We start from the raw sequence: 26,252 nt of genomic DNA, 5'->3' as shown, positions 1-26,252 counted from the left end.
TCAGGGTGCATCCTCTGCGTGTCCACAGTACAAAGCCCGCCCACCAACCGTTTCCCCGCGGGCAGGGCCCCTCCATAACTAAGTCCCTCTCTTGTGACATGGGACAGGAGCAGAGCTTCTCTCCAGGCTCGGGGAGAAGGACGGGCTGTGCAGAGGCAGTTGCAGCCACATGGGGCCAGCCCGTCATCCTGCATTTTAACTGAGGTTTTAGGGGTTGAGGTCCAAGCCCCAAGTCCCTGAGGGGTGACCTAATTTGGAAACAGAGTCTTTGCAGATGAGGCTGCATTTAAGCAGGAGCCCTACATACAGGCCAGGCGGGTTCACATAAAAAGAGAAGAGAGAGCGCACAGACCCACGGAGGTAGAGTCCATGAGACCATGGAGGAGGTGATGTGGCCACAAGCCTAGGACTTCCAACTTTGGACCTTCAGACCCTGAGAGAACAAGGCTCTGTGGTGTGAAGCCCCCAATTTGTGGTTATCTTACGGTGCCCCCCAGAGACTGCCAATACCGAGGGGAAATCCCCATCCCATAAAATGAACCATTTTAACGTGAACAATTCAGTGGCACCTGTACATTCGCAATGTTGTTCCACCACCTCCTGTCTGATTCCAAAACATTTTCATCAATCCCCAGAGAGACCCCTGCTCACCTGCTCAGCAAGGAGTCCCTCCCCAGCCCCACTCCCTGCCCCATCCAGTTTGGGAGTCGACGGATTTGGCTCTTCTGGATATTTTGTAAAAATGGAATCCTACAATATGTGACCTTTTGTGTTGTCCGGCTTCTTTGGAACAGCCTAATGTTTCCAAGGCTCAGCCATGTGCTAACGTGGATGAAACCTTCATTCCAAGTCATTCGTTCATTCTGGATTCATTCATTCAAGCACAGGCTGGTGCTTGTGTCCCTCTGAGGTTCCAACCCGGCCTGCGCTGGCCTGGCCATCCAGCTGTCCAGGGTCCTCCTGAAGGAGGATGCCACCAGCCCAGGGCCCAGCAGGCTGGGTGGACCTGTCCACAGTCACAGAGCCGGCCACCCGTCAGGGGAACAGGGGACCCGGGCCCCGTCTGGAGGCGTGGAGGACGTGCCTGGGGAGGCCACTCTCCCCTTCCCCTGCCTGGGGCTGCAGGGTGCAGGATCTGAGGGCTGATTCCCAGCCCAGGAAGGGAGGGGGGCCCTGCCCCTGCCGTCCACCCTGCGGGAGACTCACTTGGGCCCCCGTGCACCAGCCCAGAGAGGGGGACAACCCCCCACTTACCCTACAAATGACTCAGGTCTTCTGTTGGTAGGAGGTGACCCACAGCGAGGGAATGGCTGCACCAGGCTTTCAGCTCGGCCCTCTGCTTCACGGCTGGCCTTTGCCAGCTGGTCTCGTCTCTGTTTTCCCATAAGGCTCACTCCTGAGACGGAACCTTCAGCAGAGAGAAGGAAGATAGGACCCAGGGAGATGCACAGGCCATTGCTGGCCACTAGGCTTCCTGCCTTAGGCCTAGGGCAGCCACTTGGGGCTGAGAACCCTCGGGGCAGAGGACCCTAGGATGTGGGGGGCCCTCAGGGTTGGGGACATTCAGGGATGGGGTATCCTCGGGGGTGGAGTCCCCCTGAGACCTGTCGGGAGGCTGCTTCCTGCTCCTCCCAGCTCTGGAGGTGGCCAGCCATCCTTGGCCTGTGGCCCCAGGGCTCCCACCTCTGCCTCCTCTGTCTTTACTTGGCTTCCTCCCCTGTGTCCATCTGTCTGTCCAATTTTCCCCTTCTCATAGGTCAGTCATCTTAACTAATCATATCTGCACTCCTTATTTCCAAATAAGCTCACACTACAGGGCCTGGATGTTCAGACCTCCACCTGCCTTTTTAGGGAATACGGTCCAACCCACAGCCCCCCATCTGGCACGGGACAAGCCCTCCCCCTTGGGGTCTGCATGTCGCTGCAGACACAAGCTGAAGCCCCCGCCTGCCTGGAGGTGGCCTTGGACTCTGGGCTCTTCCCTGCAGTCCCTGCAGACCATGCCGCTCCAGCCAGCACCCTCTGGAACCCTCTGGTAAGGACACTCCTCCTCCTCCTTTTCTCGGTGTCCCCGAAAGTTCCGGAGCCCCTTGTGAGCACCTGGCCTGTCACCAGGGCAGGGACACCAGAGCTAGTTCACGCCGAGAAGACGGCATGGTCTCCAAGGAGGCTAGTGGCCGTGGGGTTTCGGGGGCCCCAGAGACTCAGTGCACATGCGAGCATGGGTCCCGGAGGGCTGGAGTTTTGAGGGGCCGCAGAGGAAGGGACTCCGGGCTCCCAAGGGGGTACCGCGTGGCTCTTCCCTTTGGGGCTTCCACTACCCCCTACACCCCACCCTGACCCATTTCACTGGGAGGGGATCCCTCCCTCCATGCATCCCGAAGGCCCAGGGCCCAAAACTCACTCCTGGGGGGAGCTGAGCACAAAGTCATGCCCAGCTAGGGTGGGTCTCAAGGGGGTTTTCTGGCCCTCTAGGAGAGGAGAACCCGACAGAGCATGAGGCGTGAGGAATGAGCCTCCCCCTTGCCATCCATCCAGCCCCCTGCCCCCCACAATAGCCCTCCCTGCCGGACCAGTCACTGGCCAGGTGCCCTGGCCTCCTCACTCCCCTGCCCAGACCGTCCCTGCTGCAGCCCAGACCCGAGGACAGACACCTATGGGGCCCCTCTGGGGAGGCTCCCAGGTGGAGCCTAACCCTGTAAATCATACCAGTTTTGTAAAACAGTCACCACCATAGACCACGATGGGGGCAGATGCGGGACAGAGCTCCAGCTGCCCCGCCAGGAGCCCCCAAGAGCATCTGGGGCACCCCCTCCTCACACCTCGATCGGCTTTGCCCAGCTCGAGTCCTTGGCTTCCCTTTCACTCTTCCTCCTGCCATCCCCGAGTAAGCCTTTCCCACGTTGTGGAACGTTCCACAGCCGGTGTCTTGAGCAGCTGCCCATTATTCAATTAGACAGCCAAGCTCCCAGCCGCACCCCCCCACCCGCCTCTGGGCCCCGGCCAAGTCCTCCTGTTATAAATAACCAGCGCGGCGTCCCCAGGCAGGCTGGCTTTCTGGGTTTCCCATTATTTCCTCAGGAGAAACTCCCAGAAGTGGAATCACCGGGTCACAACTAGGCACATTTTAGGCCGCTCGCTGCACTCGGTCATCAGAATATATTTTAGATTCAACCTGGGGTGGCACCGGACCCTTGGCTGAGCCTTGGTCTGGGCTGGGAATTTCCCAGGGAATGACGGCGGCCCCGTACGGCATCACCCACCTGCTTTCCCGTGGCTGGGCCCCAGGGGCGACTGCCTCGCCAGGCAGGACCCCTGAGGCTAACGCTGCACATCGTGGGTCTGTCGTAACAGATGCCCACAGGCCGGCGGCTTCGAGCAGGACATGTGATTGGCCCAGAGCCCCGGGGGCCGGCAGTCCAGGGTGAAGCCCAGTGGAACTCGGTGCCCGTCGCGTGGGGCCGCGTCCCTCCCGCTGCCGGCGTCTTCGCGCAGCCTTCTCGTGTGTCCCCGGCTCCAGGGTCCTCCCCTCTTCTCAGAAAGACTCCAGCCGGCGGATTTGAGGCCCTCCCGAGTCGTCCAGACGATTTCATCTCAAGAGCCTCACTAATTCCTCCCGCAAAGCCTGAATTTCCAGGGAAGGCCTGTTCTCAGGTTCCGGGGGACACGGATTTGGGGGGGGCACTTCAATCCGGTGCAGTGGCTCACCCCATGTTGAATAATTCTCACCCCATGCGCCGGGTCTGCTTTTTGGGGGCAAACAATTCAGCGGCCCCGCTGACAACACCTGGACTCTCTCTCTTCATGGGGTTGCTTTGAGGGACGCCCTCCTTTGGACGGCCACAGCCTGGGGTCAAGTTCAGGCCCTGCTGCTGACCCTGGGGCAAGCTCGGGCCTCAGTTTCCTATGCACGCGGCTCCAGCTGGGTGGTGCACAGGGACCAGGCGGGAAGCGGCTCCGCAGAGGGACCCCCGAGGCAGGGTGAGTCCCCAGAGGCTGTCTCGGGCCGTGGAGAGACGGGGTGTGGCAATAAGCTGAGTGCAGACCTGCCACTGAAGCCATGGGCTCCAAGCAAGACACACGAGCTGTCACCCCGGGGGTCAGACCATCCACCCAGGGGCCGGGTCAGCACCCTGGGGGTGGATTTGGACATTCAGAAGCCACCACTTCCTGCAGATTTTAAACATTCTGTGAGTCCTTTGGCCCAGCCCTTTCCTTTCTCGAGGCAGCCCCTAGCCCCCACCCCCCGTGGATTTTCCTGTTTACTGCCCCCAGAGTCTGCCCTTGACCTTAGCTGGGGCTAGTTCCCGAAAGAGTGGTCAGATTCCATTTTCAGCCTCAGATTCCAGTTTCGGCCATGGGTCCCAGTGGGCAGCTGGGTTGGTGGGGTGGGGGGGTCCTGGCCCTGGAAGCTGAATCTGACCCCAGGCCCTGGGTCATGGCCCCCAGTGCCCCTCCTTGGAAGCCCCCTGCCCTGCTCCTTGCCCTACCATCCCTCTTTCACCGCTCCTCTTGCAGGTGGCAGCCCCCGAACCCTGCAGCTGTGGAGGTAGGGTCTGCTGTGGGACTAGCACAGCCCCTTTCCTGGTCAAGACCCTGCGCCTCTGCCTATGCCCCCCGAGGCAGACTCTGGGGGCCCGTGAGGGCCTGGCTCAGAGTGGGCCTCCAGTAGCTGCTCGTGAAATCTGATCAAAGTGTCTCAGAACCTGAGGGCGCTGATAAACACCTGGCACAGCCAGTTTGGGGTTAGGGTAGTGATGCCCCAAACACCAGAAACAGCCCAGTCTGGGAGGGGGTGATGTTGAAAGGGTCTCAGGGATGTGGGTCATCTAGGGAAAGGGTCCCTTGAAATGGTGTGAACACTGTAGTGTGCCTACCTTGCCTTGTGAATGACCATAAGGAGGTCCATGGAGCCCCACAGTCAGATAGCATGGCTGGAATCGTCTGAACTGTTTGTATTCATCCAACATTTTCACCCCATGCCATCTTTCTTGATTCTCAGCCAACTCCATGAGGTAAGCCTTTGGAAGGAGTATTCCCATTTTTCAGAGGAGAAAAGCAAGGCTCAGAAAGGCGAGGGTACTTGCCCAAGGCGCCAAAGCTATCGAGTGCAGAATAAGGCCATCCTAGGAGACCCATCCTTCCCAGCCAGGCCTGATGTCCTTGCAACACGCTTCTTCCTACAGCCAAAGAACAAGAACCCGAGACATGACGTGGCTGGAGCAGGGACAGCCGTGCTGGGGCAGAGCTGGAGGCTGGGGGCGGGACAGCTGACGGAAGACCCTGTGAGTGGCCAGGAGCAGGCGCCCAGGTGAAGCTGCAGCTGTCTCCTCCTCCAGTGCAGAGACACTACGTGCTCTCAGGGTTCCCCATGCCTACGGGGCACCCCCACCTCCTGGTGCTGGGGACAGGCGACAGCCCCTCTTTCCACGACCTGTGTCTGCTCCACCCAGCATGACAGAGCCCGAGTCATCTGCAATCAACGTCGGCAGCTTGGGATTTGGCAGGATGATCTTCAAGATCCGCTGGGTTGGCTGGGGCCTTAGGGGGCTAGGGAACAAATGATGCCCCCTTCTGCCTGGCCCCTCCCACCTACCCCGGCTGGACCTGCGTGCATGGAAAATGGAGGCCCAAAGGTGTCCAGTGTCAGCAGCCAGGCCTGACCTTGACCCCAGGCTGTCCTCCAACAAGAGCGTCTCCAGGCCAGCAGCTTTTGGGGATTCTCGAAGGAGGAAGAGGCCCTGGGCCCTAGGACAGCCACCCCCAGCAGCCTCCCGGGCCACTGGCCTCACAGGTCCATCTCCCACCCTGGAGCCCCAGACCAGGCCCCCCGGGCGAGTGGGTGACCATGTGTGGGCATTCCCCTTCACAGCCCTCTGGGCAGCGACCCCCTATCCAGCCCCTGCTGTTCCCCAAGGGCCTCCCTGTGGCCTCACCGCGGCTCTCTGCAGGGGGGGCCATGGCCTCATTTTACAGACAGGAAAATGCAAGCAGCAGAGAGCGACTGCCTGAGAATGTGGCCGGGGGTAACCCAGCTCCATGGCCCCCCAGGCCAGATGCCCACCCCTCCATGATCCTGGCGCAGAGCCCACCCGGGCGGGGCCACCCCTCCTCCACAGCTCCCTGCTCAGCTCCTTCGAGACAGACGGTCCTGGGGCTGCCCCGTGTAGGGTTCCCCACTCAGCCCTGGGAGGAAGACAGGGTGGGGGTGGGGTGGGGGGCAGCTCAGCACATGGGAAAACATAGGGGCGTCGGGCATTTCCCAAATGGAGTCAACACCCTCTCTGAGCTGGCCACGGGGATAGGAGGGTGGCAGGGCCTCCGGCCAAGGTGGCCCGTGGTGCACCCCCCCCACCTGGTCACGGTGACCTGGGAGGAAGGGGTCACTCTGAGCCTGCGCAGTCGCCAGCCGGGGCTTCCTCAGGCCAACTCAGCAGCAGTGCAGGGAAGGCAGGCGGCGGGCAGGCTGCTTGGAGCAGTTGCTTGCTGCTGTTTGGCAGCCAGCCTTCCCCAGTCAGTCCAAGAAGCTGGTTGTCTGCGGAGCAGCTGGTCAGAGAGGCAGCCTGCTTGCCCCGGCCAGGGGGTGTTGCGGGGGAAGCCTGGGTTCCCATCCTGCCTCGACCCCAGCTCCCTGCACAGCTTGAAGCTCTGTCCTTCCCCCACGGGCCTCAGTTTCCCCATGGTCCTGCATGGCCAGATGGTCTTGTCCAGCCTCTGGCGGGGCTGCTGCGAGGGTGAGAGATGGAGACAGCAGTTTTGCAAGCAGAAAAGCCCAGAAGGAGAAAGGGATTCTTTTTTAAAAAAATATATATTTTTATTGACACATCTTTGCACACATAGAGTCCAAACATGGTGTACAATCAATGGCTCACAATATAATCACACAGTTGTGCATTCATCACCATGATCATTTGGTAGAACATTTGCATCACTCCAGAAAAAGAAATAAAAAGAAAAAACTCATGCATGCCATACCCCTATCCCTCCCTCTCTTTAACCACTAGCATTTCCATCTACTCAATTTATTTTCCCCCTTATCCCCACTATTATTTATTTATCCATATTTTGTTTTTACTCATCTGTCCATACCCTGGATAAAAGGAGCATCAGACACAAGGAGAAATGGGATTCTTAACAACATCTTCAAGTACGACTGGGTCCAGGGGCCCCGAGAGGCCGTCTAGATGCCATCGCTGTCCGTCTCGGGGCTCCTTGGCGTTGGTGCGGGTCTACGCCCTGGCAGGCCTTTCTCCCTTCTCAGCAACGATGGCCTATGCCCCCCACCCCCCACCCCCACCCCCAGCTCAGCAATTTCCATGACGATGGGCTGGGCAAGCCCAGAGCTCCCTGTCCTGGCTGGCCTGGGACATGTGCCCACCGCTGGCCTGCAAGTCCAACCACATGGACAGATGCAGGGAGAACAGAATGTTTCGTTGGACACAGCCAGGGTGGACTACAGCCCCACTCCCTCTGTTCCTGGGCACCCCAGGGCACCCCAGGAGGAAGCTCCCAGGAGTCCCTATTCCTGGGATGTAAGGTTGCCTGGGAGAGCCTAAAAGAGAGGAGCTGGAGGTCCAGAGAAAGGCAGAGGGGCAGTGGGCTGTGGGCCGTGGGGTTCCCTCCAGCCTCTGCCAGCCCACCCCATCACAGAAGCCACTTGCCTCAGGCCAGTTCCAGATGGTCAGAGTCTCCGATGAGCTCCAGACACTGTCCAAAGAAGATGACGCTGCTCTCCTTGCACTGATCATGGCCACCTCTCGGACACAGAGGGCTTCCTAACCACCAAGCCAAAGGATCCTGAGAGATGCTAAGTGCCTTTTGGAGCAGAGCTCACTTTGGTCTGAATTCACGGTCCACCTTGGCCCACCGCGCTGATGCGTGCTAGGGCTCCCTGCCCACTCACGCCAGGGCTGGCTGACCTTGAGCCGGAGGGAGGGCTCCCCAGCTCGGGGCATCCGGCCACGGGCAGTCCTGCAGGTGCCGGCCCACCCTCCAGCCAGCGCGCTGACTGCGGGTGGAAGACAGGAAAGCCTGCGTGCTGTGTCTGCTTACACGTGCCCACGTGCGTGCTCGTGCCTCCACCCCGGGGGCTGAGCACCCGCCCTGAGCAGGGTCAGCAGATGTACCGACTCCCGCCCCGGGGAGAGGGGGAGGCGTCCTGGTCTAGTGGGAGAAAGGGCATTGAACGAAAAAATTACAAAAGCCATTCCGCTCTCAAGCCCTAGAGGAGGGCCTAACAGGCTGGGTGCAAGGGGTAGGGGGCTTGGGAAGCCCCCCAGGAGGGGGCTGTGGGCTGAGGAAAAGGAACAAGCTGGACACCTCACTAACACCCTCTCCCCTCTCCTCCAAAGCAGACACTCCGAGTCACCCACGCCACGCCAGGCGGCACGTGAAGTCCAGGGGTGAAGCCAGCCTCAGTTTCATTTAAGACAATGTCTGGGCATTGTAGGCAAGCTGAACCTTCTTCCTTACTCTTGTTTTGTTTGAACTTTTTTTTTTAAGCGTCTCTTTTTTTTTTAATTGTGAAATATACCATATATACACAAAGGCACTACATTTCAAAGCACATCGCAACAGTTCGTTGTAGAACAGATTTCAGAGGTGGGTAGGGGTTACCATTCCACAATTTTAGGTTTTTATTCCTAGCTGCTCTAAGGTACCGGAGACTAAAAGAAATATCAGCACAGATGATTCAGCACTCACACTCATTTCTTAAACCTGACCTTCTCTGTATAACTCCACCATCACCTTTGATCAGAGAAGATCATTTGAACTTTTGTAATTAAAAAAAGCCATTTTCATTTGTGCAAAAAAGTGAAACATGAATATGTTTCCCTAAACTGGCTTTGAAGCAAGAAAGAAAAAAAGGTGCCCCCCCCCTCAGAGGGGGCAGAAGAGAGAAGCGGGGACGGGGTAGGGGTGTGTGTCTTTCTTGAGCCCCTGAAGGGAAGTGCAACCCCAGCCCTGGGGCTCCATGCCTCGGTTTCCCCACTTGGGGACCTATGGGCCATCCCTGGCTTAGTTGTGAGGAGGAGGAGATGTTGTGCTGTGAAGGCTGCGTGCCAGGTTGGTTTTCCCTGTATCTCCCACCCCCACCCTTTCCTGCGGCCAGGGTCTGAGCAGAGGGGTGAGATGGGTCTGCAAGGGTCCTGGTGGGGAGCTGCTTCCTGGGCCCCAAGCCCCAAGGTGGTAGGCCTTCCCACTGGAGGTGTGGGGTGGCAGCCTGGCCCTCTGGAGGCTGCATGAGCCAGGACTGGATGCCCCATCTACCAGTGGGCCTCTTGGGGACCCAGAGCACGTCTGTCTGTCTCACGCCATGCCAGTGTGTCTGTCTTGTGCCACGGCCTGGCTGACTCAGTGATGGAATTAGGACGATGAGTGCTGGGCTGGGAGCCGGGAGCGGGGCCCCAGGCTCCAGTGGGTGGCTGTCCCTCGGGCTCCTGGGGTCCCAGCCAGGGAGAGTGGGCATCCCACCATCAGGCATCCTGCCAGCCCCCTCCCCTGACAGGCCACCCCTTCTATCTGGGCCTTTCCTCCAGCAGCCACATGTAGTAGGAGCCACCATTGGCCCCCACAAACAGGGGTCTGGGAAGGATGGGGCTTGCCCAAGGCCAGAGCTGTGAGCAAGGAGCTGGGGTTCTGCCAGGCTGGACAGCCCTGTAATCTTCAAGCCTGAATCCCCAAAGGGCTACAGCCCACCCACAAGTGAGAACCCCGCCTGGAGCCAGCATTCTACCCTTTTGTAGGAGATGAATCATCTTCATTAACTGGCTGTCCACTGGACAACTAGGGCCAGTTGCCTTTTCAGGGGATTCGCGAACATTGGTGAACATCGCATATTTGGCCTCATTATACCCACTTTGGGGCTAAGAAACTGAGGCACAGCGAGAGCAGGCAGCGCCAGGCCAGCCCTGGAAGCCGAGAGGTGGTCTTCCTTGGAGGCACTCCTGGGCCCCTCCGCCTGGCCTTTTTCCTGCCCATGAATGGACAGGTGGCTTCCTCCAGAATGTGGGTCTTTCCCAGGACAGGTGCCCCACGCTCCAGCAGAGCTGGCAGGTCCAAGGAAGCCTTCCAGCTAGCAAACACCTCATCTTTCCAGGTTCAAATTAATTTTAGGGATGAGGGACTGTGCTGCCTCGTGTCTAATTTGTAAGTTTAGGATCGAGTCTGACTTTGTTTCGAACCAAAATAAATCATGACAAAGAATGAATGCATCCAGTCTTACTGCTAAATACCATTAAATTGGGAAAAACAAGGGTTAGGGGTGAACCGGGTCCCCCCAGAAGCCATGCTGGTGTCCCGAGCCCTGTGTCTGTGCCTGTGACCTTTCCTGGAAACAGGGTCTTTGAAGATGTGATCGGCTGGGACGTGGCCACCCTGGGGAGGGTGTTCCTGAGCCAACAACTGTCCTTTAAGATTTGAAAGGGTGGGGATACATGGGGAGCTGCCATGGGAAGACAGAGGCTGATTGGGGCATTGCAGCCGCCAGCCCAGGGACACCAAGGGGTCAGCAGGGCTGGGCAGGGCTGGTGGGAGCCTGTCCCAGGAGCCAGTCCTTGCAGGCACCTTGGTTTGGACTCTGGGCCTGTGGGGTTGTAAGACACTGGGTTTGTGCTGTTTGTAGCCTCCCAATTTGTGAGGCCAGGTTTTGGCAGCTCCAGGGAATGAGCAGGAGGCAGACGCCAGCCTGGAACGATGAGCAGTCTACAGCGGGCTTTGGAACTAAAACCACTTCCCTTCTGGTTCTTTGGCCCATCCCTTGGGAAGGGTGGGGGCCGGGAGGTTTGGATCAAGGAAACTGGACATGCCCAGAAGGAAGGTGCAATTCTGCCATCGCTTTCCTCTATGCATCTTCTGAAAAGCCTCAAGTCCCACCTCAGTCGCAGGACTGCCCCATCAGGACTCCGTGTTTGGGGACAGCCTCTCCAGAAGGAGTTAAAGTTTCAGTGTCTCCACATTTTGGTCGAGTATATGCCCCGATGAGCATACAGGCACCAGGTCATCTGCCCTCCCTGTGCCTGGAGGGGGCTGTCCGCACTGTGAACAACCAGGCATGGGATACAGGCTCCTCTGGCCACTGGGGAGGGCCAGGCACGGTCCCCAAGGCACACCGAGTCCCACTTCCTAAGTTAGCCCACACGGAGGCATTGCATTTGGTCACTCCATCTAAAAAGAGCCCAGTTGCCCCAAGCGCCAGATTTCCCCGCTGGACCTCAAGTGGGCAGGCTCCCACCCCTCCAGGAACCTACCTCCTGCCCTCCGCGGACCCCTCTTCCCAACGCCAATCCCCAGGACAGCCTTTTGCAAAGCAGGTGAAATTTAAAACCCATCTTTCTTTGCAGTAAAATACTGTTTCCCCAGTCAGCAGGAAGTGCCAAGCCAAAAATCCTCTCCTAGGGGTAGAGCAGAGCACAGGTGAGGGGGAGGAGGCAGGGGAGGGGGGAGGACGCAGAAGAGGGGGGAAGACTGGGGAGAGGGAGGATGCAGGTGGTCTGTGCCGCCTTCCTCGGCTCTCACCAGGGCCGTGGGAAGCCTTGAACAGGACCACGGATGGGGCTGGCTGAGCTAAGACACCAGGGAAGATAAGCTGTTACCAGCTCGCTGTCAGATCCATGAGCCCCCAGGAGAGTAGAAAGAAGCCAGACCATGCGTGCCTATGTTTCCTTCTTCTGCAACATTCTTTCCAGATAGCTGCACAACCCGCTCCCTCACTTGCTTTGGTCTCTGCTCAAGTGTCACCTCCTCAGAGTGGCCTCCTTCCACGGCCCCACCTAAATGGCTCCTGCCCTCTGTGCCCTCACCTCTTCCTCACCCTCAGCGGGCACACATGTGTCTGTGCGTGCTTCCTGGCCTCCTCCTTGCACGAGCACACAAGCTCCACGAGGCCTGGGCCCTGCTGCGCCCAAGCAAATAAATGACCATGCTTTGTTTTGCTTCATTTTCCCAAGCCGGGCCCAGGGCCGGGGTGGCTGAGGGCCAGCATCCAGACTCCGTGGACAGGAGAACTCCAGGCCTGAAAGGGGGCCACACGGACCGGCAGGCACCCTGCCCTGAGCCCTCTGCGCCCCTGCACGCCTTCAGCCAGGTGCCCGGGGTCCAGCCCTCCGCAGACGTCCTTGTGGGGCACTTGGGGGGGACCAGGGTCCCTCCGCAGGCTCCACCCTTGCCTCTAGCCGCTGCCCCCCAACCAGAGCTGCCCAGAGCTCCCAGCCTGTGGGGGTTGGGCCCAGGGGGTCTCAAGGCTGACCGAGTCTACTTTGTTTCCCGTTTCTTCTCTTGAGCCCACTGCAGGCTCCCTCCTCTAAGGAGATTTATTTCCAGGACATTGAGGACCCCGGCTTGGGGAAAGGAGGATCCACTCTCCCAGGGGATTCATCCCAGGGGCCTATCTCCACCTCCTGCCAGAGGGACTTGCCAATTTGCCCCAAGTCACCAGGGGTCAGGGGACAGAGGAGAAGGGGCTTCCCTCGGGGACCTGGGTCTGGACCCCCCACTCCACCCCACTTACACAGCCACCTGTCATCCCTTCCCTGGCCCCTACTTTCCGGCCACAGGTGGGAACCAAAGAGTGATAAAAAAACAATGAATTTCGGGGGGCCCTCCCAGCGGCCCTCACTTCTGGGTTCTATGGAGCCCCCTAAATCCTAAAGGTTTTAAGGCCATCCCTGCAGGTGTCCAGCCCTCGGTCAGTACCCTGGGCAGGCTCAGTCCTGAATGCAGGTCCTGCGTGGGGTCCCCTCGGGTGAGTGCTGCTGCATCCGGGGGCGAGGGCAGCGGGGTCCCGGGTTCCACGTTCTCCAGCCGGGCCGGGTCCCCTTGGCCTCCCCGCCTCAGTACTGGGGGGTCTTGGAAACCTGTAGCCCAATCCCTTTCGGCCTTCTGGCTTTCACATCACTGCAAGTATTTTTATCCTCTCTCCCGCCCCGAGCGACAGTCAGTGTGATTTACGTTTTGCAAAGACCCTCAACTGGCCCGAGCGACCCCAGGAGAAGGGCCCGGGGAGGTGGCTGGGAATCCACTCCTCTGGTCCAGACATGCACCCATGGCCACTCTAAGGACCAGGACATTTCGTGCTGACTTTTTGAAAATTGTTGCACCAAATGTTGACCTGTGATGATAAGGAGACTGTGAGGCCAGTAAAGCAGAGCCCCGGAAAGGTAGATTACAAAATACCCCGTTTCTGAGCCCCAGAAGCGTTCACATTCACCGTTTAACTGGCATTTGTCACCAAAGTGCCTGTTTTTATTTAAATGGCCCAGAGCAAATCTCTGACTAAACTAACATTCCCACGCCAACACTCAGCAGCGCCTCTGGTTTTTGGCAAATTTTTTCCTTAGCTGTCAAGGCAAAAATATAGAAGAATTCTGGTCTTACTTAAGAATTGATGTGTGTTTTTTTCCCTTGCCCCTGGAGACATGGAAATAACTCACAGATGTACTGTATCTGCAGAGGTTTGTGCTTCGTTTACTTCGAGGACATGATTTCCCCCTGTGCCCTGTAACCCAAAGCCGGTGTGCAGACCCGTTTTCTCTTTAACAGGGGCTGGGGAGGGGGGGGTGCGGGGGCGGAGGGCGGAAGTTCTCGACGTGTCGAAATGTGTCCGGAGCAGATGGGAGGATGGGAGGAAGCCTGGGGCAGCTGAGAAACTCTCCCTGATGGCTCAGGGACCCCGGAGGCAGAGAGCAGAGGCCAAGGTTGGCTGAGGCCCCCCCCCACCTCGGGGGACGGGGGCTTGGGGGTCTGAGGAGTTCGGGGGGGGGGGGCAGGGGACTGCCCCTACTGTGGCTTTGGGCAGCCACATCTTCCCTATAAAAATAAAGCGGGCTTTTTTTTTCTTTAAGCCTATTTTTATTCTGGAAGAGAAGGGAGGGATGGAGAGGGAAGGGGAGGTGATGAGAGGGGAGAGGTGGGAGGCTTCGCCGTGACTCACCCCAAGGAGGCTCGGCTTTGTGGGAGCCCAAGGGGCGGAGCCAAGCGGTTTCGTCCCCCGGGGCCCTTTCTTTTTGGAGAAAGTTCTGAGCAGTAGCAAGCCCTGGGAGGGTAGGCAAGGTGGAAGCGCCCCAGAGCCTCCGGGGCCTGCCCCGCCTCCGCAGGCTCTGCAGGGGTCCTCGGGCACACTCTGGGTGCCTGGGCAAGGAAGGCCATCCAGCGGGACCCCAAAACACCACTCAGAACCCAGCGCCCTCATCCATAAAAACGGGCGCAATCACAGCCACTGTCCCCTCCACCCGTGCTCCTCCTTCATGGAGCCCCCCACTGATTTTGTCAAGACCAGTCCCTTCTTGGCATATCCCCCAGCCTTTGTGACACCCCTAAGTCCCTGGCCTGGCTCCTGGGTGGCCATTTATTCCCCCAGGGTGTCCAGGAAGCAGTAGATGCAGGCTATTAACCCCAAGTGACCTCAGCTCCAGGCCCAGCTTAGCCCAGGCTCTGCAGCAATTGGGGGAGCTGGGGGTGGGAGGGCGGGCCAGTGCCAAGTTGGGGGCCCTTCTTCTGAGGGCCCGGGAGACCATGTCCACGGCCATGCAGCCTTCTGCTCTGAGCAGGGATCTGTGCTCTGAGCATCCACCTGCAGGTAGGCGGGTGGCCACGGCCATGGGCTATTGGGACAGCCCAGGTGGCCAGGCCTCCCTCGGCAGCAGTCCCACTTCTTGGATGGATGGTGCCACATCAGCCATGGGATGGGCCGGGGGCTGCACCCAAAGCCCAGTGCCAGCTGGGCCTGTCTGCTCAGCCGCTGGGGGGGCCGGGGATTGGGCCGGGTACATGCCTGGGCAACACACCTCGCAGGTGTCTGCACCCAGGGAGCCTTCTGGGCCATGGTGCAGGGTCCATGGAGGGTATGGGCTGGCCAGCCAGGAGTTAGGGCCCCGCTTGCTTGGTGGACTTGCACGGGGAGACCAGGGTCTCGGACCCTGTGTCCTCTTCCTGCGGGCTGTCCGTCAGTCATCTGGTCGGTGAACAAACCTTCCGGAAGCATCCATGGTGGGTGCTGGGGACCAGGCAGACACCAGCCCGGCCCTGCCCTGCTTTCAGGGGCTCACACCTTTGAGGAGTCAGGCAGGGACAAACGGGGGGGGCTCATTTCAGGTGGAGGACACCAGTTATGCCAAGCTTGGAGGCAAGAGAGAGGGGACAGACGGAATCCAGCCTGCCCTGGTGGGTGCAGAGCCCCAGGGGCCTCCTCCAGCACTGTGGGGTCCTCTAAGGACATGTGGTGGGTGGGCAACTGGGCTGAGTGGGCCTCTACATAGGAGAGGGGGAGGGGACAGGGAATCAAAACCAAGGCCCAGTCTGACCCCTCTCCACTCTCAGAAGGCGGGAGAAGCCCTCCTAGGTGGCCTGATCCCCTACTGGTACGAACCCACCCTCAGGAAGCAGCAGAGAGGAGCTGGCCGACACCCACCATCATGCCCTCCTTGCACGGCGACAAGCCTTGCCGTCCAGGGTCTGGCAGAGGTGGACTGGGTGCTGAGTCGTGACCCATCCCTCTGCATTAATGCCCCACGGCCACCAGAAGCAACTTATTCTGTGACAGCCGGCCCTCAGGGAAACGCTTGAGGTGGTTTCAAAGTGGAAAAAGGCAGCCAGGACTTTAGAAGGCATTCGATAGACAGGGAAACTGAGGCCCAGGGGTCAAAAGTGCCTAGGGTTGGCCAGCTGGTCAGCAGTGGTATCCAGAATAGAGCCCAGTGCTCTGGCTCCAGCTTTGCAAGCACGTCACAGAGTCTTTTACCATCAACTTAAAAAGACAGAGGGCTCCCACCCTTTAGTATTCTGGAATTCCCCCATACCCTTGGAGCTAGCTCCAACCCCGAAGGTCAGGCCAGTTCCCCAGCCTCAGGCCGTACTTTCCTGTGCCCTAAATCGAACAATGTGAGCCAGAGGACAGGTGTCCCCAGAAGCGTTATCAGTGCACACAGCCCACTGCAGCCTTCAGGGGCCCCTGCCCTAGCGGTCGGATGCTGCTGAAGAACTGGGCCTGGCCAGCCCTGAGAAGGCACTGAGCCTCGGCTTCCTCACCTGAGATGAGAAATGGGGAGACACATGCCTCCTCCCCCTTCCAGGGCTGCCCCCTAGGCTCCTAGTGAAAGAAAAGGGGCCTTACCCTTTTTTCTCAGCCCTGGCTGCACCTTGGAATTTCCTGGGAAGCTTCTGATACCACTGGCACCCCCACCCCCCACCCGCAAACCAGGCTAGAGCCAGTTTGGTCTGAGTTAAGGTTGCTGAATCCGGGCTGAGTATACAGCAGTCGCTCCAGAAATGCCTCTTTATTTACCTTGGGATGTATTCTGACCTCAGAAGGACTTGTGGATGGCATGGGGGACAGGGATGGGGTGTGCTTTGGGGGACAGGAATGGCCCAAGGTCAGCAGGGCCTCCCCAGCTCAGCCTGAAGGCAGCAGCCCTGTATCTGGGGGGCCTGTAGAAGAGGGTGGCTGCCAGACACCCCAGGCATCCCTCTGCACCCAGACCCCATGGCTTCCCCTCCCTTCCACCCCCCACAGGTTCTAGGACTCCAGTCACTCGGGGTCTGTCCAGGGGGTGTCCCTGGGAACCTTGTCCTGACTCCCACCATGGAAGCCGCTTCATGATCTGGAGGGGTTGCAGCCCCCGTTTAGCCTCTTGCAGACCCACCAATGTCCCCCCACGGGGTTCTGGAGCGGCCAAGCTGTGCTGGGTTTATCCTTAGCCCCCCAAAACCCGCTCCCCGGGGCTTCCTCGGGCTGCCTGCCCTGTTGGAGAAGTTTCAACAGGCTGTCCTGGCCTTACCCCAGCTTGGTCAGGATCCCCATTCCCCACGCCACCCAAGACCCCTGGATAAGGAGGGACCAGGACCAGGGAGGCCAGAATTCTCTGGCCTCATTTGTGAATAAAAAAGCTTAACATCCACTTGTCAGGGCCAGGCCCACCCCCTTCCCAGGCCCAGAGGGGAACCCCACCCCCCATCTACCTTGGCTATATTCCCTCTCCAGCTTCAGGCACTTGCACTTCTCCCTTTCCTGGGATGCCCCCACCCCCAGCTGTCTTTGGGAACCCCCCAGGGGACCACAGAGCCCTGGCAGCCGAGTAACCTGTGCACTCAGCTTTATCCCTGGTGAGCATCAAGTGTCTGTTCTCTTCCGGCTGGTGAGGCCCAGAAGGAAGGGGCTGTGGGTACACCTGGGCTCACACCAGAGAGGGACTCTGGTCCAGTGCTCCCCTGCTCCCAGCCATAGCCAGACTTCAGATGGGAGAGAACTCACTTCAAAGCCAGGGCTGGAGGTGCTTTGCCTTTCGGCCTGGGGCTCTCTGGGTGGAGTGGCAGGGATGGGGTGAGCAATGTGTGCCCAGAGTCCTGAGCCTGTGAATGGGGGGTAGGGGACAGGAAAGGGGTCTGTGCAGCACTGTTCTTCCTTCTAGGGGAAAATCTGTACCAGGCTGCCCAGCAGTCGGGCTGCTGTGATATAAACATTCCAGCTGCCTCCAGGCTCCTCCTCTCCGGGGCACTGCCCCGGGGAAGTTACCAGGCGCCCTGAGAGTGCAGCCACCTCCTGGAAGGAGGCAGCAAGGAAGGCTTCCCTCAGCAGCTGCCAGGGCCTGGGATGGCTGCCCGGGGTACTTGGGGCAGGGTGTCAGCTGCTGCCACTGTCCGGCAACAGGTGTGCCCTGAGCAGCGGTGAAATGCCGCACCACCAGGCGCCTCTCCAAGCAAGGGCCGCCTCCTCCGGAAGCCTCCGGGATTTCTGCGGTCCCGCGGCGTCTGGTGTTCATCGTGCTCGGCCGGGCCAGTTCCCGCTCGGCCTTTAGCCTCAGCTGGGGCCTCGTTTCCTCCAGAAAGGAAGCCAGGGCCAGGGCTGGGTTGCTGCGCCTCCAGCCATTGCACTCACCCCCTGTGTCGTGATGGGGTGGTGGGCGGCTGCCTGTCCGTGGCACTCGTTCTTGAACTTTGGTTATGCCGGCATCCTGGACGCCTAGTGCTCAAACGGGCTTGGCACAGGATGCCCTAGGAGAAGGAACCCGCCCGGAAGGAGCACGTGGGAGGGGCCGAGTTGGCGCCGGCGCTGGGTCTGCGCGGCCCTGGCGGGGTTTCCGGGGCCACCTGAGGCAGGGGGTGGCGGGGACAGTTTGAGGGCAGTGACGAAGGAGCATTGAGTTCAGCGGGGCCCTGCTTGGGCGAGCAGATGCACTCTCCACGCCGCAAGGCAGTGGCCCTGGGCTCTTCCCTCGAGGCGCCCAAAATCTTCACCACAGAGGCCCAGGGCGCGGCACCACCTTCGTTCAGGGTCAGGTGGTACGGTCTTTACTACCAGGACGTCTGGTGTCGGTGCCCGGTCCCCCAGGGTTTAAAGCCGCTGCCCTTGGGCACCCGCGAAAGGAGCCACGCGGTTCCGCGCGCACCCACGGACGCGGAGGGCGCGACTCCTCTCCGAGCCTCGGTCCCGGGATCTCCCAAACTTGGCCTCGGCCGCCTCTGGTCCCGAACCCAGCGCCTCTCCGGGAACGGCTCCCGCGCCTCCCCTGCCATTGAGATGCAAATGTCTCAATTGGCACCCAGAGAGGACGCCACCAGAAGGGATCCTTCCGCGGCCCGGGGCCAAACTTTGGGCCTCGGGAAACTTTCGAACGAGAAGTAGTCCCAGCGCTAGCCCGACCTCCCTCCGGACGCCCTGGCGCCCTGTTTCAGCCTGGGAGACCCTGGTTCCCTCCGGCGTGTCCAGCCCGAGTGGGCGCGGGGCCCGTCCCGGGCGCAAGGGGCGCGGGCGCGGAAGGATTGGCGGGGCGGGGCCCCGAGGCGGGGCCGGGGGCGTGGCGCGCGTCGGGGGCGGAGTGCACGGCCGCCCCGCGCCTCACTAGTGCCTCGGCTGCGGGAGGGAGCGCAGGGCCGCGGGGTGCGGGGCGCGGGGCGCCGGAAAGCGGAGGGCCCGGCGGAGAGCCGATCCGGCAGCTGGGAGACCGCGGGATCGCAACGCCCTCCCGCCGGCCGGGAAGGAGAGGAGGAGCCGCCCGTGGGACCCTCCGGAGTCAGAGTGCGCCCCAGCCCGGCCGGCCCCGCGCAGGAGGCCGCCCCGGGCGCAGCGGGCAGCCGGCGGGCAGGCATGCCGCCCCTGGCGCCGCTGCTCTGCCTGGCGCTGCTGCCCGCACTCACCGCACGAGGTGAGCGTCCGCGCCACGGGGCCCCACGACTTGCAGCGCCCTTGCAAACTTTGGCGGCTACCCGAGTCCGCGCTCCGGGCTGCGGAGGAGGGTACTGGGAGGCTCGAAGCAGCGGGGTACCCGGGAGGGGGACGGTGGGGGTGAGGGATCGGGAGTTCTGGGCACGGGAGAGAGGCGAACATCACCCCCCTCCCGATCGGGGAGGACCCGCGCTCTCTGACCCTGGGGACTGCGCCTGGAGCCGGCTTTGGAACCAGGTTTGAAGCCGGCTTTGAAGCCGGGTGTGGCGGGCCAGGGGCCCGGGCCCTTGGTCGCGTCCTAAACCAGCTACGCGTGGGTCTCGCAGCCGGGGCGGGCGGGCTGCCTACGACTTTTCGATTTGAATCGAGTCGGGCTCGGTTTCCTGTTGCTCCTCCGGGCCATTTATCTTCTTTCTTCTCCACCTTCCCGCGCGGAGTGCGGGGTCCGGGGCTCTGCGTTCACTTTGGCAAACCCTCGCCGCCGAATCGGCTTCCTGACCCTTTAGGAAAGCCGGCGCAGGGCCGCCGCGGGGCTGCGGGGTACACTCACTCCCTTGGCTCCATCAGTCCCCCCACCCCCCCACCCCATGACCACCCCCGGCCCTGCTCACAAACTTCTCGGTGAAGGGTGAGGGTGAGGGTGAGGGGCGGTGGGTGTGCAGAGCCTCAGCTGCTCCAGGATAGGACTGGTTTTCGCTTTGTAGAGTTCACATTTGGGGATTTTGAGAGGGGGGGTCGGTGGAGGGGGCACTAATTCCTCTCCCTTCCTCCCGGGAATCTAGTGCGGGTTAATTCCTCTCTTTCTCAAAAAGCTGGAGGCAAGAGTTTTCTTCTTCCAGAAAGCAGAGTTCCATGTCTTTGCGGCTGCTGCCCCAACAGAGGGACTCCTCTTACCCTGTCCTGCTAAGATGCGGAGGGAGGGGCTTCATTGATTGGTCCCTTCCCAGAAGTGGCGTTGAATTCTTTTCCAAACGGGGGCTGTTCACCCCACTCCCTGGGTGTGTTCGGGGGCAGCCCCTGGAGATGGCCCTCCTGCCGGAGCAGGTATTGGGTGTCCGAAAGGCGGGGCCAGGTCTGGGGTTGGGGGCTGCGGGTGCAGTCCCCCAGGCCCCAGGAGGCGGCCCAACCCGACAATGAGCTGCTCTGATTCTGCGGCCGGGGCTTTGTTGGCGGGCGGGGCTCCGCAGCTGTCGCATTTTCCCACGAGCAGGGAGCTGAGTTTGGCCGTCCCCTGGCCCACTGCCCCCCTCGCCAGGGTGTTTGAACAGCGAGCCAATGGCAATGGCTGAGTGTGGGCCCCCTGCCCAAGCCGGCGGGGCTGCCTGATGAAGAATGGGGTGGGGGGGGCACACAAAGTTTGGGAGAATGTCCCTAGGTTATCTCGGCTCTACTCCGCAGCAGCCCAGGTGGTCTCCCCCACGCCGGGCACCACCCCATCCACCTGCCAACCTGCCCCCTTCCCCATTTCCCCATCCAGCTCACTGGGCTGAGTGCTGAAGCCCTTGAATTTCCTGTAGTGGGTGGGTGGAGGGGCAGTCCCGATGTTCCCTGACCCCGATGTCAGGGTGGGCTGTCTGTCGGTCTCCAGAGGTGGGTGGCTTGGGGAGGGGAGGGCCTGGGACTCAAGGCGCAGGCCACGCTGACCTCTCGTCTCTACCTCTCCCCAGGCCTGCGCTGTTCCCAGCCCGGGGAGTCCTGCCTGAACGGCGGCAAGTGTGAAGTGTTGGCCAACGGCACGGAGGCCTGTGTGTGAGTATGCGCCCCGCGGGACCTGTTGCTTAGTCGGGAGCGGGAGCCCCTGCCCGCTGTGGCGCTGGGGACAGAACACTGGCCCATTGTCTTGCGGAGATGGCCCAGAAGGCTGGGCGTGGTCACGTGCTGACTTTTATTGGACAAAGTCTGGCAATTACTTAATCACCAGTAATTATGCTGCATTCGAAGCAGGAGCTGAAGCAGGTCTGGCCGCTGGGTTCCAGCACTCCCGTTTCGAGGCAGGCTTACCGGGGCTCTCAGTGGGAATCTCCTGCACCCTGTTTCTTCCTGAAGTCTCCAGTGGGCCTGCCCCGGGGCTCAGGGCCAGTGACAGGGGGGCCCAGTTCCCACCGCCTTTTACCTGGAGAGCACCTCCTTGGGGCAGGTGGTGCCTCCTCTGGGCAGGTGAGCGCCTCCTGTGCAGGTGAGCCTCTCATCAGGATATTGACTATTTCAAAACCAAACCCAACTGGCTGGGCTGTCTGCCTCTCCAAGTTCATTCCTTCCTCGCTTCAGGGTGAGGCTGGGGAGAGGGCTCGAGCCCCTTGGCCTCCCTTTCTCCCGGCACGGGGGTGGGGTGGGGGGAGTCTGCCTTCCCTTTGGCGTCTGCCTTCCCTTTGACTCCCACCTCCCCATTGCCGAGGCCCGCCGGCCCCCACCCTGGCCTCGGTTTCCCCGGCTGCAGATTGGGCACAGGTGCAGTGCAGTCTGCAGCCCCATCCTGACGCCCATAGGAAATCTGTTCAGAAGGGCACTGTCTGTGACAGCCGTTCGGCCTCGGCCAAGTGTCTGCTCTGGGCCAGTGCCCTTCAACTTGAGTTCTTCCCTGATGAGAAGGACGAGCAGATCTTGGTGGCTGCAGGAAAAAGTCCCTTCCTCCCTGCCTCGGGAGACTGCCCATGAAGAAGTGGCTCTTGGCTGAGCCGACTGCCCTCGTTCCAACTGTCGAGGGGCCCCTTACCCCGGCCAGTCCCCAGCCCCCTGCTCGGGCTCTGCCCCGCTCTGGCTGCCCAGCCTGTTGGCGTGCTACCTCCACCCCCTTCGGCCCCCCACCCTCCTTGAACTCAAGCCAATTAAGCAGGCCTGGAGCAGTGCCCCTTTGTCCGTCTCTAATGAATGCACACTACTTTTTTTTTTTTTTTTTTGCTTTTTGGGGCCTTTTTCTCCCCCAGCAGAAGCCTCGCCGCCGCCACCGATGCTTGCTGCCCTAAATCTTGTTTCCTTTCATTCAGAGCCCGACAGCTGGGATTCAGTGGAAGTGCGGGGCCCATTGTTGGGGAAGGCGGGTTGGGGCCGGTGATTCATTATGCGTGGCTTCCCAGAGTGCACCCTCCCTCCCCGCCTGGTCCCTCCCCTGCTCTGACTTTGCCCCTTGAAGCCCCCCCCCTTACAGGAGGCGGCAAGAATCTCATTACCTCTGCAGAGGACTTGGAGAAGGTTGAGGGCTGCTGTGCTGGGGGAATGTTGGGGTCATCTCTTCTCTGTGACCCCAGGAGGTAGAGGCCAGGCGGGGCTGCTCATCAGCGGCCAAGGACCCCCTGAGTCGAAGCTCATGCCCTCATGCTGTCCGGGCCAGCAGGGACCACACCTTGGGGTGTGGGTGGCCCCTGCTCTGGCATCTGGGCAGAGACTCTTAAGGACAGGGCCCTCTCTGCCACCTCCTCCCCAAATCTGGGGTATTGGGGAGCCCCCTCCAGCAAAGCCAGACCACTGATGGGGATTTGGGGGCCTCCCTTCCCTCCTCCACTGAGCCTTGGCGATGCCTGCTCCTTGAGGGGGTAGCCTTCCCCAAATTGACCTGGCAGTCAACCAAGCTCAGGCCACGGACCCCACTGAGCACACCCCCAAACCCACTTAGGGGACAGGACAGAAGAGCCACCTGCCAGGCTCCCACCTCTGGGCCGCCCTGGGCTTGAGGCCGCCTGGGTCAGAGGCAGGGACAGGGCCACAGCCAGGCAGAAACCCAGCTTTAGGGCTCACTGTGCGATGGGCTGAGGGGGGACACCGTGGCTATTCCTGGTTGACGTCCCAGGGAGGTCTGCAGCCTGCCCCCAGTGAACTCCAACCTCAGTTCTTTCCTCGAAGGTATCCAAATCCCAGTTCCGCCCACCGGCTGCCAGCCCTGGGAGGCTCTTTGGCTCTCCGCACCAGTTCACGCTCCTGTCAAAGGGGCGTGAGGAGCTACAAGCTCATGGTGCAGGCCCTGTCGGGGCTGGTGACTCATCCGTTTCCACCCCGGATCGAGGAACCTTCCCCCAGCTGCCACTGGTCAGGTGGCTACAGGGCCCAGAGTTGGAAAAAGTAGTTTCTGCCATGTGGTATGCCTTCCCAGGGAAGTCAGAGGGCCACTGGGAACCTCTTCTTGTCCTCGATAGACAAGCCAGGGCATTATCGTGGGCTCCTGCCCCCTCTCCAGCCTCCCCGCCACTCTGTCAGTGCTGGGAGGAGACTGCTAAAGCACTCCCTCCTTTTATTCTGATTGGAGGAGGGGGTGGGAAGGGCTGGAGGGACATTGTCCACTTGGGTTTATTGGGGTCTCCTGGCTCTGGGCAGATATTCTACGTCGCCTAAGATGCTGTCCCTAACTGTGAGAAAATCCAGTGTCGGGGCCATCTTCCAGGGGGGGCACAGAAGCAGGGGAAGCTTTAGGAAGCTCTGGGCGAGTTGGTGTCCCCTGAACCTCACCTGTAAATGACGAGGCCCCAAAGGAAGCACCAGGATTAGGTCCCATCGTAACCATAGGCCCGGGGTCGGCTGGACCCTTCCTGCTGCTCCTTCCCCTGTCAGGGTGCTGGTTTCCAGGTCCTCCTGCCTGCATGTCTGGGCGCTTCGTGAAGTCATTGGAAAGCCCCCCGTGGGGCCGGCCACAGCCTGCGGAGGGGCTCGCCGACTCCCGATCTCGGCATCGGCCCTAGTGCGACCTTCTTTCCTTTTTGCAATGGTTTTGAGTGCCTGCTGAGTGCTGTAGTCTGCTTGGGACTCAGGTGTGGGAGTGGATATTGCAGGTGGTGGTGAGCACAGGGGGTGGGGTGCCTGGCCCAGCCATGGCGTGGTGTGGGAAACCGGGGACAGGAGACACAGAGGGGTCGGTGCTGGGCCCGGTATGGCCCAGCAGGCTGCATCCAAGGGGAGCCCTGGCCCTGCCCCCGTCTGTCTCCAGAGCTGTGTCGTAACCACCACACCATTCTCTTCCCTTGCTGTACCGCGAGGAAGCTGGGCCTTGTGCGTTATTTCCCTTTTGAGAAGGAGGAACAGAGGCTGCGGCCAGGGAGGTGATGGGCGCCAGCCGTCGGGGACAGGGGAGGGATAGAGCGGCCACGGCTTCTGCCGCCCAGTCCCGCTGTTCCCATTTTGTCCCCTGCTGCGCCCAGGGTGTGGCTGGGGGCGGGACAGGCTAGCCCTCCTCATCACCCTTAGGCTGGGGGTGAACAAAGCCTGTCTCAGGACTTCCTCTGTTTATGCAACTTTTTGTCTGCAAGGACGCAGGGGTTAGAAAAACACAGAGCGTCAGATAGAAAGTCTCACCTGCTCGTTTAAACCGTGGGGAGCCCTGGAGGCCCCAGGGAGACAGCCTGGGCTGCTGTGAAAGGAGGGACGCCTCCTCGGGGCAGGCCGGCCTCTGAGTTGCAGCCAACATTTTTTCCATTGAAAAAAATAATAATAATAAAAAAAAAAGAAAGAAAGAAAACCATGGCCTTAGCAGGAAGAGGGTGGAGCAGGGGAAACAATGAAGAAGAGGAAGCTCTTCAGGAGGGTGCCTGAGCTGGGTCTGGCCTGGGGGGTGTGGATCTGGGTGCCCAGAGCCCCAGAGGCCAGGGCGCAGCGGTGGGGGCTGCCGGGGCGGCAGCAGTGGGGGGTGCGGTCCTGGCCAGGCCTTGTGGCCCCGTCCCCGAGCGCCAGGTCCTTCTCATCCCCTCTCCACGGTCATTTGGAGTTGGCTGCCTGGACCCTCCATCTTGGTACCTGCAGCCGGCGACAGTGGCCGGGCCGGACCCCCTGGCCTGGAGAGGGCCCTCTCCTGCCTCTTGGGTCTCATCTATAAATAGCAAAAGGATGTGGCTCTGCCGAGTCATTTGAGCGCTGGGTTGTTGTCCCCCCCGCCGTGTGATGATTGGGCCCTGCACAGACCGAGCTTTCATCCACGTCACAAAAACCCCGGCGGACGTTTCACTCTGTCCCCTTGGTCCTGCCCTTGCCGGGGGGCGTCCAGCACCATGCGTGTTCCCATTTTAGAGGTGGGAAAAATGAGGCTGGGCAAGGGGCTGGGGTGTGGGGGCCAGTGGGTGTTGGCTCCGGGCCTCCATGTGCGGGCACGTCCCAAGCTGCCCAGCGGCCTCCCCGAGGCTGACGGGACTGAGGACACATCGGCAGCTTTAACGAGCGGCTGGCTCCTGGCGTCCTCGCCCTGCCAGGACGGGTTTGGCTGGGTCGTGTTTGGCCAGGGCTTTCTCCGCTGGGAAGGGTGGACACTGGAGAGGCAGCCCCTACCCCCGCTCGGAGCCAGGATGACTCAGATGCTGACATGCCTGGCCCCCCTCTTCCCTGGCCTCAGTTTCCCCTTTCTATGTGTGTGTGGGGGGGGTTCTGATTCAATAGACAGGCCCCTGGGACTGTCCTGGGAATCTGCGTTGGGGTGGGTGTTCCCAGGGGTCAGGCTTGGCAAGGTGGCAAGGCAGGTTCTGCCAGTCTGGTGCCCGCTCTGGGCCTGGCAGTCACGCCAGGCCTGCCTGGGCTGGGGGGTGCACCTGCTGGGGAAGGATGGTGAATGACAGGCCCTGTGGCCAGTCGTGAAGGAGGGGCGGGAGAGTAGAGGAGTGCGGCCTCTGCAGACAGGACTCTCCTGGCATCTTCTTGTGGCCCTGCCCTCAGAGGGCATGCGGGAGCAAGGGTGGGGATTTTACACACCTGAAACCTTTGGGGATTGGCCCTAGGTGGGTTACAAACCCTCACATGATTGGCGATCCATTGACAGAAGTGAGAAGGAGGTGGGAGCTAGGGATGGTGGACATCCAGGAGGGCTTCCTGGAAGAACTGGAATTCATCACTGGGCCAGCAAGGATGGCACGGATGCCCGTGGCTCCAGCCCTGCTCAGGGCCTCCAGCAGACTCGTGGCCAGCATCCCTCCTCTGTTGTAGCAGGCCCCAGACTGGCAGAACCTGCCTTGCCACCTTGCCAAGCCTGACCCCTGGGAACCCCCACCCCAAGGCAGATTCCCAGGACAGTCCCAGGGGCCTGTCTATTGAATCCTCCTGGCCTCTGTGCACCCAGAGCGTTCAGTTTTGGGTGGCACAAAGAGGGGCCTGGAGGGGCTGGCAGGTGTGAGGGTGGGCAGGGTATAGCCCA

General features: G+C 60.7%; 1 protein-coding gene across 1 annotated transcript in view; it reads left to right on the top strand.

Annotated features, from left to right (window-relative positions):
• The first annotated feature begins 19,071 nt into the window (after nt 1–19,071).
• Nucleotides 19,072–26,252, top strand: part of NOTCH1 (notch receptor 1) — a 44,865-nt gene continuing 37,684 nt past the window's right edge. The window contains exons 1-2 of the mRNA XM_077148830.1: nt 19,072–19,136; nt 20,824–20,905. Coding sequence (XP_077004945.1) covers nt 19,079–19,136; nt 20,824–20,905 — 140 coding nt within the window. The 5' untranslated portion in view covers nt 19,072–19,078. The remainder of the gene's footprint in view (nt 19,137–20,823; nt 20,906–26,252) is intronic.

Source organism: Tamandua tetradactyla, chromosome 2 (genome assembly GCF_023851605.1).
Source record: "Tamandua tetradactyla isolate mTamTet1 chromosome 2, mTamTet1.pri, whole genome shotgun sequence".
Lineage (NCBI taxonomy): Eukaryota > Metazoa > Chordata > Mammalia > Pilosa > Myrmecophagidae > Tamandua > Tamandua tetradactyla.
Note: the sequence above shows the minus strand (reverse complement) of the source record. Positions and strands in the feature narration are given on the sequence as shown.